The sequence below is a fragment of the Anopheles coluzzii genome, chromosome 2 (assembly GCF_943734685.1).
Source record: "Anopheles coluzzii chromosome 2, AcolN3, whole genome shotgun sequence".
Lineage (NCBI taxonomy): Eukaryota > Metazoa > Arthropoda > Insecta > Diptera > Culicidae > Anopheles > Anopheles coluzzii.
In genome coordinates, this window is record NC_064670.1 from 107,642,408 (window position 1) to 107,662,596 (window position 20,189).

General features: G+C 48.7%; 1 protein-coding gene across 3 annotated transcripts in view; it reads left to right on the plus strand.

Annotated features, from left to right (window-relative positions):
* Positions 1 to 20,189, plus strand: part of LOC120949199 (serine-rich adhesin for platelets) — a 173,853-nt gene that overhangs the window by 110,566 nt on the left and 43,098 nt on the right. For all 3 annotated transcript variants that reach the window (XM_049608039.1, XM_049608040.1, XM_049608038.1), the window contains exons 5-9: positions 1,209 to 2,845; positions 2,924 to 3,533; positions 4,906 to 5,877; positions 7,105 to 8,157; positions 10,201 to 10,350. In XM_049608039.1, the coding sequence (XP_049463996.1) occupies positions 1,209 to 2,845; positions 2,924 to 3,533; positions 4,906 to 5,877; positions 7,105 to 8,157; positions 10,201 to 10,350 (4,422 nt within the window). The remainder of the gene's footprint in view (positions 1 to 1,208; positions 2,846 to 2,923; positions 3,534 to 4,905; positions 5,878 to 7,104; positions 8,158 to 10,200; positions 10,351 to 20,189) is intronic.

A 20,189-nucleotide genomic window follows, 5' to 3' on the forward strand; every position in this document is an offset into this window, starting at 1 on the left:
TTTTTAACTCCGCCGCGTCAGTTGACTTGTACCAAACTCTCATCATTCGCCCGTGGTCAGTACTGCCAAGTCAATTCCAAGAAGGCCAAGAACAAACACTCTTCTGCCGTTCAACGGGAAAACTAATTACTGGACGCTTTTTTTCTTTGCTTCCTTCCCCGACACCACAAACCGGGAACAGAATCACTTGCACCAAAATCCTGGATCTAAACCTGGAGGGTAGACCGAAGAAAAAAAGGGAGGGGGGGGGGGAATTCGCGCAATTTTTCTCTTTGGCCTTCCAAAACCGTAGCCAAAGACATCAAGCTCAGCACAAATATTTGCCCGTGTGCCTTGTCCGCTCATATTAAAGGGAAGGCCGACTTGCTCCGGTTGCTCTCCTTTCAACACCAACAGTATCCAAAGGCTATGATGGCTTGCCATGTTTCAAAGGACCTGCATGTGAAACGCAATGGCCGGGCAAAAAGAGAGAGAGAGACAAAGAGTTTGCCCAGAAGGCAATATACCAAAAACAATACCGGGACTCTGTTCCAACACGCCACCAGCCACCATCGCCTGAATGAGTTTCATTAATTTCACAAAAAAAAACCCTCCAAAAAGGTGGCGCTTCCTACAGCCACTGGAAGAGTACCTACTTGGACGGAAACGCAACTACTCGGAACTGTTACGTCCAAATACAGCGGAGAGCAAAAGTGAAAAAAATGACCTCTTCCTCCCATCCTGCCTTTGTGATAATGGCAATAGGAGGTGGTGGTAAAGAAAAAAGAATCATCAAATTGCTTTCCTGCACCAGCATTGTTCGTGTCGTTTTACTAAATGAAACTCATTTTTACGCCAGATTACAACCCGGAACGGGCTACAATTTATGTTCATTTGCACAACACTGCAAATAAAACACTCGGCAACAAATGCTGACAGTGTGTGTTTCATCACAGGGGAAATTTAATGTACTTGAAAGTTGTATTTTCTGAACTTTAATTTGTTCACCTTGGTGCCTAATAACAGTGTTCCTTTCTATTTGAAGTATGCTGTCAAAACTCGAGCACAACCATTTGGTTTAGAAAATCCCCACTCGCATTTTTGTTTGGAATAGAACACTCAGATCTCTAATTAAATGAATGCCAGGCCGTTTTGTTTCCACGTCCCTGTATGACACACGATCGCCTACAATCCATTGTAATCCGCTTCTCGCTTTCATTACTTTGCAGATCAAAGGACCACTCACCGTCGGCAGCGGACCGGGAAGTGCTACCGAGCGAACCTGAACAGTCACCCAACCAAGGGCCCATCGACGTCCCAACCGAACAACTACACCCCGACAACGATGATGACGAACCCAATGCCAGGGATGCTGATGAACTGACGAAATTAATTGGCAACGATGAATGTGACATCAGTGACTTCCCGCTGCCCGAGCTCCCGGTGAGCAGCAGCAGACAGGATCCGACCTCCTCGGACAGCTTCCTCACGGCGACGGACGCCGAGGATGGTGGCATCGGTCCGGCAGACGAGTCCGCACTAGCAGCCGAGCAACGAACACGCACCGAGCGAACGGAGGATACTAGCGAGCGGGCACAGCAGGACGGCGACGACGACAACGACAGCATGCACTACCGGACGGCAGCAAACGGCGGCAAGCCGACCTATCTGTTCGGGGAAAACGTTAAAAAGAATGGAATATTTCTCAACAAATCGGGCTGGGTACAGGTAACCGGTGGACAGCAATCCATCCCCGGGAGTCGGGGAACGCCAACCGGGTCGTCCTATCAGGCTCTTGGGTCGGGTGGTTCGGGCCTAGCGACGGGCTCGACGGTAGGACAAAAGGTAACACGCAAATACATCGAGTACGATGAAAACCGGTACACGGGACGGCCGGGAACCGGTGCGAGCAAGCTGGAAGATCTGATTAACCGCAACGAATCTCGCGGTAAACCAGCCGGCCGTCCATCCAGTCAGCAGTCGCAACAGCGGCAGGATAATGTAACGATTCTAAAAATAGATCCTGGGTCGGGTACGACCTCTTCTCTTAATGCTGCCTCGCTGTCTGGTAGCCGACCGGCTTGCCTTTCAATTAAACGCAACCTAGCGGATGGGAGCCCCCCACCGGTGACGCCAATTCTGTCGCCACCTCCCGCATTTCAAGACACCCAGCAACAGCAGCAACAGCAGCAATCGAACAAAACCCGACTCGGGGACATTAAACCCTGCACGAGAATATTTCTCTCCGTCGTGGATAATGAAAACCACAACCCGAAGGGGATGGTGTTTTCGAGAAGTTTCGAGTACGACCGGCGCAATCGACGCCCACCGGACGATGATCTGGACCAACGGGGTGGATACGGTGGCGGATCGGGTGGACCGGGCGGTGGCAGCAGCAGCAGTACGGATGCCTTTTCGAAAAGCTTCGAGTACGAGTTTAATCCATCCGGCTCGATGGGAAGTTTGCAGCCACAGCAGCAACCACTGAAAAGCTCGCTAATAAGACGCAACCGTTCGCCGACGTTTGCCACACTGACCGGGAACTCGCCCAACTATCTCACCAAAAAGGAAAAGCCAGCCAAGCTGAGCTCACCGATCTTCCCGAAAGCGATACCGGGCAATAGTCTTACGGTGAACCGGGCCACCCTTGGGTACGCGTCCAGCGAGTCGTTGCGAAAGTTCGACAAGAACAAATCGTTGGATGCGGGCGTTTCGATGGGGGCCGGTGCTGCCAGCGCAGGCCATCGTTCAAGGCGGTCGCAGTTCTCGACGAAGGCGAACTCTGCGCCTGGTCTACCGTACGGGTTTCGATCAGATTCGGTCGGCAATCAGCGACTCAATTCCTGTGATAGTGGTGCCCGATCAGGTGAGTTGGGAATGTCCGAAGATGGGTTAGTGCTGTTACATTAACGTGTATTTTACATTAACGTGTAATGGTTTGCAGACTACTCCAACGACGACGTGGATGACGACGATGACATCAGCGAAGATCAGTCCTCTTCACTTGCGCTAAGCTACAAATCATCCACCTCGTACATCAACCAGATGAAGGGACGAGCGTTTGCTGGTGGTAGTCCCAGCCAGAGCCAAACGGCACTCCTATCCGCCGGCACACCGCACGGTCTGCTCAAATCCCAGCGCTCGCTAACGCCCGAACGGCTGTACGACCACAACGACGAGTACGGCAGCGCGCGGAACCTCAAGAAGCAACGATCTCTGACTCCGGAGAAACGCTCCCGGACACCGGACGATCGCACCAAGCGCAAGGGTGGTAGCGGCGATCAGGCTACCAACAGCTCGCAGTCATCGCTCGTGTCGCGCCAAAGCTCGGGCTCGCGCAGCAGCACACTCGAACGGCAGCAGCTGCGCTACGACGAGGGCTACATGCGCACGAGCAGCCGCAGCTCGTCCAGCTCGAGCTACAGCCGGGACGAGAACGTACCGACGACCAGCCCGAGCGCCACCTACCGGCGCAATCAGCTGCGAGGGAACGTGCGGCTGCAGCCGGGACCGACACCGCTCGGCGGCGGTGACTACAAGATACGCCGATCGAGGTAGGTGACGGGCGTAACCAGGCATACCGCATCCCTGCCATTTTGTACTCCATTTAGTATATTTTGTTGCCGCTCGAGTAGTAGTATCGTCTTAGTGTGCTTGCAAATCATCACCGCAAACCATTAACAACACGCTCACGCTTTCACTCGTTTTTTTCGGTTTTGTACGTTCACCTTCTTCTTTCCACGTTACTCACGGTTCGTAAAAGTGTTCATTTCGGAAACTGTACTGCACAATCCTCAAGCACCAGCCAATGTAAATACAGCCTGCTCAAACAGCTAGTACACTAAGGCTGTAGCTGTTATACGATCTTCTCTCTTAAGAGTATCACACTTGTATACAATTTCTGTAACTGTTATACGATCTTCCTTCTTTAATGCGCATTTGCTACCAATTATCATCCGGATTATCAAAGAATTCTTCCAATTCTGATCCTCCAAGATGTGTGTCGACACCCTCGATCGCTGTGCTGTACTTTCGCGAAATAAACATACCACATCTGACATCTTCTCGTCATCCATCCCCATCTTCTTCATTTGTTATTCGTGATGCAGTTGATCCTTCATATTGCTCCTCATCTTCTTCGCTCTTCATCTCATATACCATACGCTAACGGATTTATCTTCTATTTCCTCGCCACCAAGAAACTGAGCAACTCTTGCTTCAATAATTCTATGCGATGGTGGTACCCAAAACCTAGCTTCAAACTGGTCACCAACGACGGTACGATTGCTGCAGAAAAATCGTGTTTATGTCCCGTAATGGATCAAAGTCTCTTCAAAACCTTGAAGATGTCCCAGCACTCCTTGGAAATATAGCAAATGAGCCTTAATCCACCGTCTATATGACGGACACGTAGTGTGGTATAACTAAAACACGGAACGCACCTGCAACAAACACTTGACATCCTCACACTCAACACCATGCTTTTTGCTTCCTTCCCTTCTGCTGCAAACTCCAGCGGTATTCCATGAGCGTAGATGCGAAAACGAGAACTAAAACCTGATGGCATGATAATCGGCATTAGTGATAACTACATTCTAACACACCCTCCTCTTCCACATCCGCACATCCGCCGCTTGGCTCGTGACTCTTTCGTTTCTTACTTCTTAGTACACAACTCTACCGCAACTCTGCGCGTTAGCCTGTGTTTTTTAGATCTTTTTTCAGACTGTACTGTAGAGCAAGTTGGTCCCGGTTGTGCGGGCAATGCCTTCACGTCCGCTAGTGCTCGACCCTTAGGCTACTGCCTTCATCCATCAAACGATACTAATTATTGTTCTTTCTATTTGTTTAATTTTCTGACATCCTCGTCTCCATCTGGATTGTGGAATTCATCCCCGACAATGCTCCTCTACCTGCAATCATCAGGTCGCTCCAACTGTCGGAAAGATCGCCCAGTCGCCAGCAAATGCCAGTGCAGCAGATGCCCCACAAGGTGGTGGTACGGCTGGGAACGGTACCACCGAAGGAGCGTCCCACCTACGCCACGCCGAACGTGCTGGGCGGTGGCCGAAAGCCAGGGCCACCGTCCCAACTTCTCAGCCAGGACAGTCTCACCCTGACCGGGTCACATCTGTACAGCCGCATCTCGCCGAACAGTACGCTCGACCGGTTGCGGCGCGAGACCGCCTCGCACACGCTGGACGTGGTCGACAAGAGCAAATCCTTTGACAACAACAACTACGGGCTCGGCCTCGGTGGTGGCACGGGCATCAGCGCCAGCGCCGCCACCGGACACCCGTACGAGTACGAGTTTGACAAGAGCAAATCGTTCGACGACAATCTCGGCATGCCGCTGGCCGACCGGATGGCGGACAAGCGCACGTACGTGACGACCGAGAAGCGCTCCTACTCGCACGATCGCGTGTTTGGCTCCAACTCGTCCAGCAACGAGTACGCTACGAGCCAGTCGTCTACTTCGCGCAACCGCTCGCCCCAAACGTCACTGTTTGGCGGACTGAACCGTCTGTACGAACCGGAGCTACCGTACGAACTGAATCGCGTTACGAGTGCCCGCTCACCGATCATGATGGGATCGGCCTACCGGCAGGCACGTGCGGCCGGCGTGTCGAGGGAACGATCGCCCGTCCCGGGCTACCAGAAACCGACCGACCTGTATCTGATGCGCCAGCAAACGCCCGACTCCGAGTACGACGAGCGGCTGATGACGCCGGAGTACGGTGGGGCGGAGCCTGCCCAACCGATAGCCACCTTCAAGGAGGCCGAGCTGGTGAAGAAGTTCCTGTACGCCACCAAGAACAAGGTGCAGATGCACCGGGAATCGGCCGCCCGGAACGCGATGCCACCGCCCACCATCGCCGGGACGCCATCGTCTGGAAGGTACTAACAGCTAAAAGTGACAAACTTACTAAGCGAAGCACCCCAGCGCAGCACACTAAGGCACTAATGGCGCGCCGTAGCCAAAAACACAGTAGTACACACGTACACGTACAGGCACACCCTCCCCTTATAACACAAAACTAACCTACGTAGCGTGCTACCGGCATTCTTCCAGAAGACCTGCATCACTCTTACTAAAACGGGTACACACTATACTACACACGCACTACACTAAGGGTGAGGGCTAGGCGGTGCTGGTGTCGCAATAACAAACTGGTGCTGGCTTGTAATTAGCAAGAACTGTAACGAATCTGTATACAAAACGACACAAGCTCTAGCGTACGTCGTCGGTGGCGCAAGAAATCAAAAACGCATTGTTAATGTTGTAACCCATTTTTAATATCAAACGTACGCGGCCATACATCGGAGCAAAACATGCAAAATACTACGAGCTACTACTACAACTACTGCTACTAAACAATAATCAAAACCTTGCGGATGAGAGTAGATAACGAATCTTTAGTCAACTTTTTCTACAAAAACCCAAAAAACGTAACCTAAAAATTCTGTAAAAAAAACTAACGAACGATGCTTAAACTTTTTAAAATCAAAACTCACCGTACCGTGTGGTGTATAAAGTAATGAACTAGCGATCTTAAACTAGCGTTTAAATTTGCCGCCGTCAGCTCGGATACTCAGCTCCAGTCCGAGCGGTTATAAACGTATAAGCTAAAACGACTACTTAAAAAAAACGGAATCATACATTTTAACAAACACCGATCGTTACATGTTTAACCGAAACGCGTTAATGCATTTGAGTTTTTTAGCACTACTGTTCGATGTATTAGTAGTTGAACATTTAAAGGAAAAGAAAAAAAAAGTCTGAATATGATGCAAGTTTTCCTTCCCGTGTGTGTTCTGTTTTGTGCGCGGGATATCGAGTGAGGTGAAAATACCAGGTGCTGAACGAACCGAACGTCGTTCCGTATGTTGTTAGAGTAAGCAACGCAAACAAACCTAAAAGTTTAATTCGCAAACTAATGGTGCAGGTCCACTAAAGCAACTAAACCCTCAATCTGCTCAAACCTCGTTAACCACGGCAAAGCTTAAAACTAAACCCCGCTAAAAAAAACTAAACCATCTTTTCCGCGTGCTCGGCAGCTGCGCCACTACGCAAAAGCCCACCTCCACCTGTACCATGACGCTTGTTTTCTTCTATACTTTCAGTTGTACCGCTAGCTCCTGTGACTTTTGGCCACACTGTGGCGTGTCGTCCGCGGGTGCAACTGCAAGTGCGCGCCAGTCGGTCGAGGAACAGTCGAAGGAACAGTTGGCCACTAGCCACCTGCCCAAATCGGGCAGTGATAATTGTTTGAGCCGCAGGGGAAAGCGTGTGGTGGTAGCACCGCCCGAGGTGATATACATCGGCGACAGTGTGGGTGGACCGCGGGCGGACAGTGGTGGTAGCAACAGTAGTAGCGTTAGTAGTCACAACCAAGGTAGTCACAGCGGCGGTTCGGCCATCGGCTGGCCACACGCGGCATCGCCGAAAGCGCCGACCGGTTCGAACGGACCGTCGGCCCCGGAGTCGGCCGGGATTGGTCGTGCATCCGGGCGGGCCGTACCGGTTCCGGTCAAGGCGAACAGCTACGGGGGAGTAAGTAGCTTCGGTCAGCAGCATCACTACTATCAGCAACAGAAGCAGCAGCAGCAACCACACCACCAGCAGGACCTGCAGCATCCGCAACGTATTTTACGCAAGCAGCAAAACTTTGAATTCTACGATGACGATGGTGCTGGCCCAATGTCCTACCGGATGTCATCGGGGCCGGCAGCAAAGTCGACCGTACACGGGCCGGCTGCTGGAGGCCTTTCGGTCGAACAGTACGGCCAGCCGACCGGTGCCGGCAGCAACAGCAACATCATCAGCACGATCATAAAGGCAAACTCGATAACGTTTCTCGGCGAGCACGAGATGCCAATTACGCGTGACCGTGCTTCCACGCCCAAGGGAAAGGTAGCGGTGGCCGGGCAGTCCGTGCCGGGGAGCACTGGTGCGTTCTCGACAGCCAAAAGTAATGGTGGCACATCAATGACAGTCGTGCCGGTGGCGATGGCACCAGCGATGGTGGCGAACGGGAAAGCCAACCGTACCGGGGGCAGTAACAAACAGCGACACCATCAACAATCGTCGACTGTTGGCAGCAATCAGCAGCAGCAGCAACATGGCGGCACAGCTTGCACTGGCACTGGCACCGATGCGCGGGACGGTAGAGCGAGGTAAGCAATCAGAGCATCGACATCGTGTAATTTCAATTATGCCGTTTGATAATTCATCAATGCCGAATCAGATACTCACAAAAGCAGCATCGAGATATTGGAAAAACGGTCATGTTCGGGGCTGGTTTGTCGCTTGAAAGGTTGATCACATTTTATTTGTATTATTTTACAATGTTGGCCAAGAATTACATAAAAGTTTTACGAGTTATGTTGCCAATAATTCCAAAAAGTATCATATTGCATACCTTTAGGCGCTCGTTACATTGCATTTCAGTGAAAGCCATTATTATTGCATACCTTCAGGCGCATAGCAGGGCTAGGTCTTGGGAGCCCTCTAAACAATACAGAATAATTTTTAACCCAGTTATTGTCGACAAATACATCATATTACATACTTTCAGGCGCCTAGTTGAACTATGTAGCGTATACCATTACAAATAAGCTGGCGGAATGAAACGTTTGTTCGCCTAAAAGCAGGCAGATGGCTCATCATTTCTTTGAAACTTACATTTAAAGCACCTTTCGTTATAAAGACTGCATCAATATTAAACTTCTCCCTAAAGGCCTACGCCATTCTTTTGAAATGGCTTTTGAAAATGCGTAAAATGCCCTTTATTACATCAGTTATGAAGAAATTCTACTACCCAGATTCTTCAAACTGGTGCGTACTATGCCCTTCCGATTTCATTGGAAAAGAAAGTCAAATTAATCTGTTCATTTTTGCGAAGAAATTTCCCCATTGAAAGCCTCTCCCTTCGCTCAATTTCCATAGAGATCAGATTATTTAATATCGAGCGCGTGTCAAAGCTCTTCTCTCGGGCGATGCATTTCCTCGCCCGAACGAGATGCCTTAATTTTCTCCACCGTACGTACGGGCACAACCCTTTGCAAATCAATGCCACAGGTATCCTTGTCAAAACAGGTATCCTCTCCATTGGGAAATGGCCGGGCTTAGCAAACTGTTCGCCTGCGACGTAACCTTCCGGGAAACATAAATTCCATCGCATTCCTCTTTAGCCCCAAGAGTCCGGCAAACATGAAGCACCCCCCTGGGGAGGGGGAAGGTGATATTGATGTGCGAGGGACGGCACCGGCCAAGATCATCCATTCAAAAGCTCGACGCTTCATTTTCATATGAATATTTTCATACGCATTTCTAAGCAAGCAATAAATGGGGTGAGCTTGCGAGGGAAAAGAACGGGTGAGAAAATATTATCATTGCCACCCTGAAACTGCCTCCATCATCATCGCCCTTGGAAAAGGTGGCGAAGGATGGCGGAAAGAAAAGCGATCCCGTCTCGGCTTGGCTGCTTGGCCGTCGTGTAGCAGATGGGTAAAATTAATATTACGTTGGGTGAATGATTTTTCTTTTTGTGACTTTTTGGTGCGGTTTGCGTGAATCGGGTGGCGGTTCGCATGCGATGACGCAAAACCAAAAAACCATGAAACTTGACGATGGCACCGTACTGTCTGCGCTACCATTCGTCACCTGAGAGCGCTCTGAAGCGGGGGGTGGGAGCGTACGTAACGGATGCTTCATAAGCGAAATACTACTGCGATAATTTGCGGTAAACTTTTTGTCTTGCGTCTCCTGCTGGTACAATTTCTTGGAAAGATAATTTATCTTCTCCACGCTTCCCCTGCAGATCGGGTTAGGCGAGCAAGAATGGGAGAATGATCTGAGCGTCGTATGTGTGTGTGGCTGTTGGGAGGGTAACAATTTCAATCTATTTACACTCGCCAATCACGCTTCTTTGACTGCATAATCTCCCAGGGTGTTGAGAAAGAATTGTATATTTATTTGTCTTTTGTTTGCTAAACCAAACCAACCACATGCGTTTGACGCTCTTATCTGTGTACTTCGTTGTGCACCCTTGTATTACCATCACCGCTTTCTAATCTGACCCGTTTCGTTTCCATTCCATTCTTGTACGATTTTTATCATTTTCGACCTCTGTCATCGGTGGCTGGATCGGAATTAATTGCCCATTCCCGGGAACCCACCCTTGTCTGATCGTGATCTGCATCACCCAAACTCTGAAGACCTCAGACGACAAAACCACGAGCGGCGGCGACGGCGGCGGCAGCGACGGCAGCACAACCATCGACATCGTTAGCGACCGGGTCCATCAAGCGAAAGTTTGAGATGAAACTCAAGAGTCGTTCGCTGCCCAAATCCTTCATGCGCTACAGGTGAGTAACGTCGAATTTCCCCATTTTTCTCCTCTGGCAGCACATTTCATCACGTTGCTCTCACACTCCATTTCGGTCCAGAAATATGAAGATATCCTTGTGGTCCTGTGCAGGCTTTGTCTTGTCCTGGCTACTGGTCAATGGATGATTATTACGTTCGCATCTTTCAGCTCTTATTCTCTTGTTGTTGTGACATGCTCATCGATGCAGTGTAATCCGTTTACTCGAGACAGCTAATCCGGTTACGTCAATTATGATTCTTATGGATCCACAGGTTTTTTTCAACCCCATTTACTTTTCTCTATGGATCTGTAAATGTAATGGCCCAGACAGGAGAAGGAGGAAGACCTGTCTGGGGTATGAATAATGTGGTTGATTTATCATCGGAAACAATGCCGAGAAGGAAGAACATTGTTAATGATGATTTCATTACGGATAATTTATTTAACCAGAAAAAAAAGATCCAAGTACATGTCTGGTGAGTTTGGATGTCTTGTCAGTTTTTCAAAATGTTTGTTGGGATGTAACTCCAATTGATTACCATTTCGCGAATCCTTTTACTTACTCCTTATTGAACAATTTCTACTATGAAGAAGGTAACCAACGACACAATTTCTCCCAAAAAAAAGGTTACTTCAACATCTCCAAACCAAGCTCCCCATTACTTTTCGAGAAACGTACCGACTCTGATTGTCCCCTGATTTGGGGGGAAATAATTTATTCATCCACCCGAAGCATTCAGCCATGCCCGGGAACTTGACTCTCCGCATCCCAATTCAGCAAGTAAAAGCTTTATCGTATCAACGTATTTACCCAACATGCAACCAACCAGCGTGTGCAAACGTCCCGAAAGTGGGTGAAGTGGTGCCAACCATCGCTCTGTTAGCACGTAGTAAAATAGATTCGTTTACAAATGTTTCACAATCCCCGTTTGCGAAAACACAAGTGCCCGGGCACAGTTCTTTCTCGCAAAAAAAGGGGGCGTTGGCATGCTGTTTCGATCCCTTTTCCCCTAGCGTCTATTCCGTACTGCCGTAGATGACGTAACACGAATATGGCGATGATGATGGTTTGGTGTGGTGCTGGGACATTCTTAAGAGTATTATTTCGTCTTGAACGCCTTTTGAATTTACCCGAACACAGGGACTGACAGGGAAATGGCATAAAACAAAGCGCTCTCCTGCACACACTGCCAAGCTTCTTCATCCCTCCGCGAACAAAGCGGGGGGACATTGTCCTCCGGTGGAGACCCTTGACGGTTGACGGAGGCTCGGGCAGGCGTTTCCGGTCGATTGACAAGGGTATCGTTTCGTTTCGTTGATTTATCCGAGTATTAATTCGCACCATTTCCAGCGGCGTTAGCCCACCGACTTATAAACATTCCACAGTCCTTTTCGAAAAGACGTGGGGCCCGGTGGAAATCTGTTTCAAAGCACACGAATACCGGGTGTTACCCGAGTCCAAGGGGGATCGAGCATTGCTAGGCTACTCAAAAAATAGGACACCTTTCTTTCTGTTTGGTATTTTTGGTTTCACAACCATCTTGAAAAGCTCGTTTTTTTGCATTCATTGGCACCATCGGCAAAGGACTCAGATCCACCTTTTGTGTGTAGGGGGGATTGATTTATGCATGAATGATTCGAAGGGTTTGCCACGATAAAGTGCCGAAACGGGAATGCCTTCAAAATGACCACGGTTGTACGATTTTGCCATCAAACTGTCGATTGATGGCACAATCAAAAGGTTTTCTTTGGCCCCTAGGCCTCAACAGTGTCATCAGCGTAAACGATATTTTAAAAAACTAACTATCAAAGCTATTTTAAAAGACTTCATATCGTTTTTATGAGTTTTCAAATAATGTGAATTTTTGAGTAGCTTCTACTATCATACAACTACAATACAAATAACATACATAAAACATAAAACAGCACTTTACAACAGCCACGTCCCATAACGATCATTTTAAACTGCTCCAAAGTACGCACGCTGACACCTAGATGGCGCTGTGCATTAAATTTCAACCGGCTTGACAGCACCGCGCACAGCCCACTGTGTACAGCCCGTACGAAAGGAAACAAAGCAGTGCGGGAGGAGAAACAACAGACAAGAAGGGCACACTCTTTTACGCGGCCAAACTGCACTATGGGATGACGGTTGCGCTACACCCAAACCCCGCACTGTCAAGCAACGGGCATTTTGAAAAAGGTAAACAAACGGAACGGACGCAAATGCCGCGGGCTTGCAGCGAAGAGTGAACGCGCGCGCGTCCAAACTTCCTTCGCCAATCGAACGGTACAGATCGTGCGTGTGTCTGTGTTATTAGTTGTAAGTGTGTGCAATGGGTAGTAAATGCTGAAGGAATTGGTTCTAAATTCCCATTTCGATGTCGAATCCTGCAGTTGTGGCCGCCTTCCCAGCTGCAATTCCAGATCATGGGCAAATGTGTGTGTTAGAGTGAGAAGGGTGTCAATTGCGGAATTCGTTTTGTGTTTTGTTCTTCCTTCTGTTCGTTCCACAACTGAATGCGTGTGTGCGTGTGTGTGCATAATGCACATTCTGTGCTGCAATTTGTGTGTTTGCGTGTTTAGTCACCAGCAGGAAAATATCAATTTCCTTTCGGTGTCAAAGGTTACGATCAGCACGGTCAGATAACGACGACGACAAGCGACAAGCTCGGTTCGTTTGGTGTGGAGTTAGAAACAGCAGAGAAACCGAGAAACGTTAAGAAATGTTTCAATGCTGCAGCAACGACAACAGCAAACAGGAATCACCTGCCCACCGTTGCGTGTGTGTGTGTGTGTGTAGGTCGCGCGCGTTCGCACATTGAAGTTGATCGGTTGAAGGTTTCACACGGGGCATGCTTTGATGCTCGCACCGCCAATGGCCTTGGAGCGTTCAACAGCTGTGCATAAATTAATTAGTGAGAGCTATTACGCTGGACGAAAGACGATTGATTGTTCCCGCAAGACACGCGGTAACGACGAACACATTGAACAGACAGCCACGGGTGTATGTGTGCCGCCTGTTGCATGTCCTTTTCCCGGGGATGTGCATATGTATTGGTGCGCTCCGTTCCGCACGTCCGGAAGAAAGGTGTGTGGAAGGATCGTGAAGAAATCGTCCCAAAACGAATCCGTTTCTTGAGTTTGAATAGAAATAGAGCCGCAACAGGGAAACAGGAAGTAGCGAAAGAATACACCTGGGATGGTATTATTGTTTTATTGCATGCCTAAAACGACTTCTTTTCTATTTTAGCAAACTTTTCTTAAAGAAAGACAGAAGTAGAAAAGTCCCATCGTCTGCTGTTGTGGTTGCCATGGGAAACGGTTCGTGTTCGACGAGCAGCAGCAGCAGCTCGGTTTTCTCGTGCTCGAGCACCTTTCCCCCAGCATTGCGATGATCATCGTGAACCAGTATTTCAAGGGCAGAGCGGGCTTTTTCGGAAAACCAGATCCCCAGTGTTAATTTGGGGCCGTTCCATTAGCACCGTGCCCGTGCGATAGACGTGCATCTGTTTATTGGCTAATCGGCACCGCCGCACCATGCGCGCGGGACCCTGCCGTTATTGCACGGTTTGGCCACTGGCGGCCACTATTAATACCTTAAAACCGAGTCAAACAAGATCAGCCCGCGATCTCCAGGAGGATTCGTGCCAAAAGCGGCATTGCGCATTCGCACCACATTTTGCGGTTTGTTTTTTTTTTTTCTCGTAAATTTATTCATTTATTCATGTGCTGAGATCGAAAGTAGTCAAACAAGGTACAGTGTTTGATGTTTTTATTGCAAAAGAACGCTTCTACTTTGTTGACTGTGGAAGGTATTTCTTTTCCTTTTTGTTATAAAGTCACACTGTAACGGCTAAAACTATCAACACGTGTTGCCACTTAAAGCCATTCCCCTTTGCTAACGAACTGTGCACATAAAGCTCATAAACGGGCCTGCGGGAAAATGGGAATTAGCGTTATTGTAGTCACAACCGTCCAGAACAGATCTGAATTCGAAAAAACAATCATCAAACAGTCTCAAACAAATAACCGTTTTTTTTGTAAAACAATTGCATACGGGTGTGCCAGTGGTGATTGCTTATCGCACATTGTAATTGATTAAATTGATTACGAGTTGTGAGTTGGTTGATTTTTTGTACTGCATACCAACGCCAGAAGCGATTGTTTCACGTGGAACAATCAACTATAACGAGAGCTCCAGTGTAATGTTTGCCCCAAACGGTCCCTTTTTACTTTTCGCTTTGGGATGTGCAGAGAGAAGTATATTTGTCAAAGGTAATCAACGTTCTGCCGAAGGTAAACGAAACGTGTTTTTCTTTATTTTAGGAGCCACACGCAAATGCAAACAGCACCGCCCGAAAAAAAAAACGCGTCAAATGTGCTTGTTAGAAAGGGCAAGATCACCAGGGGCAGCTGGTTTCGTCTGGCAGAAGACTCCGCAGCTCCACGTATCAACCTATCCGGAGTCTTTTTTCCCGGAAAAAGAGCTACACTAACCGAGAGAGCGCACCAGCGCTCGTCTGCTTTTGACGTTATGCTGAGTGGTGGAGCATGAATTTGGAAAGCTTCTACGCATTTCGTGCTTGAAGCGAGCTGGCAGGGGGGCACCAAAACGGCGCAACGATTGTGTACCTTTTTGAGGGATAATATTTGTGGATTATTATTGCTGCCAGAGCGCTACCTACGTGGGTTTTTTAATTCTTTTTTTTTCTTTGGTTCGTGTGGGATTGCACGGCTCTGTTGCTTCTCGAGCGACTTAACAATGGTCGTTAATTTTTCACCTGGTCGCCCATTGCCCTTCTAAAGCACCATCTCCCCGCACCACCATGTTTGGGTAGTAGGTGCACAGGTGCGTTTGAAGAACTTCTGGAAAACACACACACACAAAGGCAGATAAGAAGCTGACTGGCACGAAAGAAGGCATTGAACTTTATGCATTTTTCGATCCCATTCTACTTCTTGCCTTTGGATAGCGCATATTACCATTAGTATCTTCTTGGTTGAGCGGAGCACGAAGGAGGGGGGGGGGGGCGGATAGGTGCACGATGAGATGCAACGGCCGGTCTGGAATCGTGACTGGTGATGGATGGATTTGCTCGTCGCGACCCAAATCACGCAAAAGAGAGGGAGAGAGCCAGAAAAAAGAGGATGGAAGCGCCGGCACGCAACACTGACGAACAAAGGGCCCGCTCGGGACAACCCTTGGCTATCGATCTGCTAACTGTTTGTGACGCACTGGATGTGTCTGTGTGTGTGTTCGTGTGAAATGGCCGACTTATTTTTGCAGGTGATCAATAAACAACCACCCTTTTGCACATGACCCGATTTTCACACCGCACGCCTCACGCCACCAACTGTGAACGATGGACTGGAACATAATTTACACCTTCTTGGCATGGAGACTGCTGCTGCTGCACACATTGTGCCCATACCCAGATGCACTTGTTACGTTTCATCGAGCTGGGTTGGAGTGAGTGCAGCACGCGCAACGGGATGCGAATTGGCGAATGCATTTTGTGGCAACTTTCGAAAAAAAAGAAGAAATGGGAATGAAAAACAGCACTTCCCGAAACCTGTTCCCTGGGTACAACGCGACCGTTTTATTATTAAGAGTTTCGGTCAACAGAGTACTGAAAAGAGCGGGAGTTTTTCAATAATTCGAAAGTCTATTTTTAATTAATTATTATACTCTACCGTATATTAATTATCGAACAACATTAAAATGCAGCAAGCCTGTAAAAAAGAATGGTCCTGCTTGCACTTTTTTTTTGTCGCACTGCGATGTAATTTGCATAATTAATTCTTTCTGATAATCGATCGATGGACATGCGTAAATTCTGGTTGGACTCTGGTTTGTTCTGATTTTGGGAAGAGAAAGGTTTACCACCATTTGTTGATTAATTTACCACAATTTGAACATTAAATAGTGTTCTTTGGGGAATGGATAATTCATTTTTTTTAAGTACAAAAGAAACCTTCAATCGATCAACTTCAACTTAGCTTACGTTGTAATTAAACTGGAATTGTGTACTATCGTAAAACAAAACAGGCTCATTGGTAACAATTCTTGCTCGTCGCACTACTAGCTTCAACACAACCGTCTCAACACCTATATCGATTTTACTCCCCGCCAGCAGTTAATGCGGGAAACCTAAAAGATCATATCATTTACATTTCGAACGCAACAAGTGTCCTATTACCCAGCATCAAACCGCGCGCAAAGTGTCTGTGTGTGTGCGCCGTGTGCTTTAGTGCAAAACCAACCGTCAACCAACCCGTTTCCTGTGTCCCGGGCCTCCGGGGTGTGTGCGCAAAATTTAATATCGTTCGCGCGGGTAAGCGCGTGCCTTAAGCAGTGTTCACACTGCTTGTTGCTTTGGTGAAAATTGATACCGATCGACCAAGCAGAGAGAGATGTGCTGAGTTGTGGCCGGGGTGGAATGGAGCAAACGCACTCCTGCAGCTCCCCAAACAGCTGACCACAACCGTTGCGCCCTGTCTGATGGCCTCTGTCCGCTGTGCCGATTATGATCTGTTGCTGCTACCTCTTCCTCCGCCCCGTTGCTGAGTGTCAAGAGCGTGTCTAACACAGAGGTGTTGAAGGTAAAGTGTGCGAGCGTGTGTGTGTATGATGGCGGATGTCATTTCGTCCCCAAGGGGACCCACCAGCGTGGACGAGCCGCAGCTGCGCAACGCGGTCGGTCGGACGAGACGAAGGAAAACGACCGACGAAGTGATCGAAGAGATGGATTCGCTCGAACCGTACGATCGGCGGGCGGAAGATCACAACCCAGCGGACGACGCTGCCGACGAGCAGCGCGAAAAGGAGCTAAAGAAGGACAGTGGCGAATGCTCACCGTCGTACCGATATGGGCACGACGATACGGTTGCGCCGCTATCGTGCAATCAAGACGCTATCGTGCCGATTGAAACCGATCCGCTGGTGCAGGTGGTGCAAGTTGTTGCCTCCGCCGATGTCACGATGGAGCCTCAGCCGCCCGGCTCGGCAATACCGGCGGTCGAGCGGTGCGACGATGGGGTCGAGCAAAGTGTGGTCGCCGAAGGTCAACCGGTTGCACCGGTGGTGGAGGCCGAGCTGAGCGAACAGCTGCGCAACCTGTCGCCGCCAGCGGGCGCCAACGGTGACAGTTTGATCGTGGTCGAGCATGCGGCAGCCATTATCAACCTGCACAGCGGAGGCTATCCATTACCGGAACCGACAGAGTCGCCGCCGCCGCTGCCAATGATGCCGCCACCGATGGTCAATGAAACGGAGCGAAGTGAAACCGATCAGCAGCCGCCGGTGGCACTGCTCGACACGAGCAGACACAGTTGGCACTGTTGTGACAACGAGACGCATCCGATGTAAGTAGAGTCAAATGCACAGCGCAAATGCCACGAGCTGGTCCCCAATTACCTTACAGCAAAAAAGAAGAGAGAAAACAAAAAGTGCGTAGGAGCGAGCAACAGCGACGGAAGGCAACGCCGAACCGGAACTTGGGCTTCGTTCGTTCGGCTTGACATTTTTAGGGAGCAACCGATTTGAGCGATAAATTATGTGTGCCAGTATAGTCGGGGAGGCGTTTATCGTTTGGCTTCCTTGCCGCGATCGAGTTGCTCGAGAAATCAAGAACTCCCCATCCCTCGGGGGGCTCATAACTGTCCCATTTCGACGGACCCAGTATCAACCTGAACAGCACTAATGGCCGCCCCCGCACACGAAATGCAATTACGATGCGCTTTAAACCGTACTTCCGGGGTTTGGTACGGTTCGTTGTCTTGTGATGCGTTTTCCATTGCTCGGTGTGTCCCATTGCGCCGACCTTCCCCGATTTTGGTTTTGTATTCCTCGAGCGCAGTCCCCTTTAAATATCTCCAGTTAAAGGGAACAGCAGCGTAAATTTGTCATTAATAGAGGCAGGGAGGGAAAATCTTTTTTTCTTGTGTTCAACAGTGTAAAACACATGTGCAAGAGGCGACTGATGCCCATCGTGCTGGAGAGGAACATTATGTGTTCATTTTTATTTCATAAAAAGAGTGATGTTGGAAAAAAAATCACGTGTCTGAGACGCGTTTAATCACTCTCTTCCCCCCATCCCATGTTGAAGCCGACGAAGGGTCCTTTGTTGGAGGGTTTGTGTGGTACATGTTTTTGCGCCCCCTAAAAGCAGTACCCTACGTACGTGTAAAACGAGCTGCTTACTGTTGCTGCTAATGGCTGTATTAATGAATCACAAACGGGGCACGGTTTGATGATAGTGGGAGCAGCGAGGGAACAACAATATATTGTCATTGCTTTGTGTTCTCAAGCGCTATGCTGACAAGCGAAGCAAACAGTAATAATCTTTGGTTGTTACAATAAGTAACGAAGTCATTTGACAATAAGTGCCAATTTTAAAATGTAGCTTAAGCTTTCATATTATTAGGAAAAGAATTAACAAATTAAGAACAATTTAGTTTTCGTATAAGAACTTCAAACGAACGTTTGAACATTCAAAGTCGTTAATATCAATTAATTAGTCTCTCTATACCCAATTCTGATATCGACATCACTCGATCAATTACAACAAAGTAAGGTTTTAACGATCTGCTGGAATGACACACTCGTGGCCCTCTGCCAAACGCTCGGACTGACACACCGTAACGCATGGGATCAATTCTAATCTCGATCAGGGGGAGGGGGACACATTTGTGTGTGATGATCGTTATTGACTATTGACTATCGCGCGTAGCTTTTATATCTATTCCAATGAATTATCCGTTGCACTAAAAAAACGAATAAAAACCAGTAATTGGATCAATTCTTCGCTAGGGGTCTTATCTAGCCTCCCATAATCGTAATTAAAGCTCATCTATTAAATTATTCAACGAATCAAAATGAGGTAAAACGATCAATATCGTTCATCGTAGTAGATACCGTACACACACATACACACAAGCTTTAAGGCATACTATAATCAAACCCTGCGCGCTCCAGGTATGTGTGTGTACCGTTGTCGAAATCGATCGATAACACTTTGGATTATGCTTTTTCCTCCTACCTGGTAGGGTCGCACTCATAAAAGCATAGCATTTCGTATGCAATCCGTTGGACCGGCGTCCCAGACCAACGACCGTCTGTGCAGCCCCCCCTCCCGTACCACACCATGGTACACCATTATTCGAAACAATCTAAAACAATCAGTACACTTAATGAAGACACGGTCACTCCATTTACGGCTCGTCCCCAAAACCGGTGGCCGATGGGCTCTCGTCGCTCCGTGCGTTCTTGCCTCTCTTGCCTTCGCTCTCTCCCCCGATAATCGTCTGGGGAGTCCCTTTTGCTGCTGCCCCAAACGGCATACACCGTCTCGCCGTGGCTTTTGCTTTTCCATCTCTAGCTCGCCGGCATCTTTTGTGTGCGTGCGTCTACCCTTTTTCCCCGAGATCTTCATGTCCCGGGCATCTACTGACGGTACATTCTCATCATCATCGTATCCGGCGGAGCCGCACGGTTGAGCTTAAGTGAGCGTGACATAAATTTTCCCGTTCATGCTTCGCGTTCCGGCGCGGAACCGTCCAAACATAAGGCCGGTCCGGTGGGGAGTGAAGCGTTTGACACCATCCATTCCCCAACTTACCGGTCGTGGTGGAAGTGTAACTAAGTAACACTTGGAGCGAATCCGGGAGACACACAAACAATAAGAAGTGGCCTAGACACGAGACATTATTATCGCGCTGTCGCATGCAATGGTGCTGTGCTGTTTGTGTGCGTGTTTTTGCCACATTAAACGCAAACGCAAGCGAATGCGTATAAACACACATGTACGCGTTAATGTTTTGCTCTGGTATTTT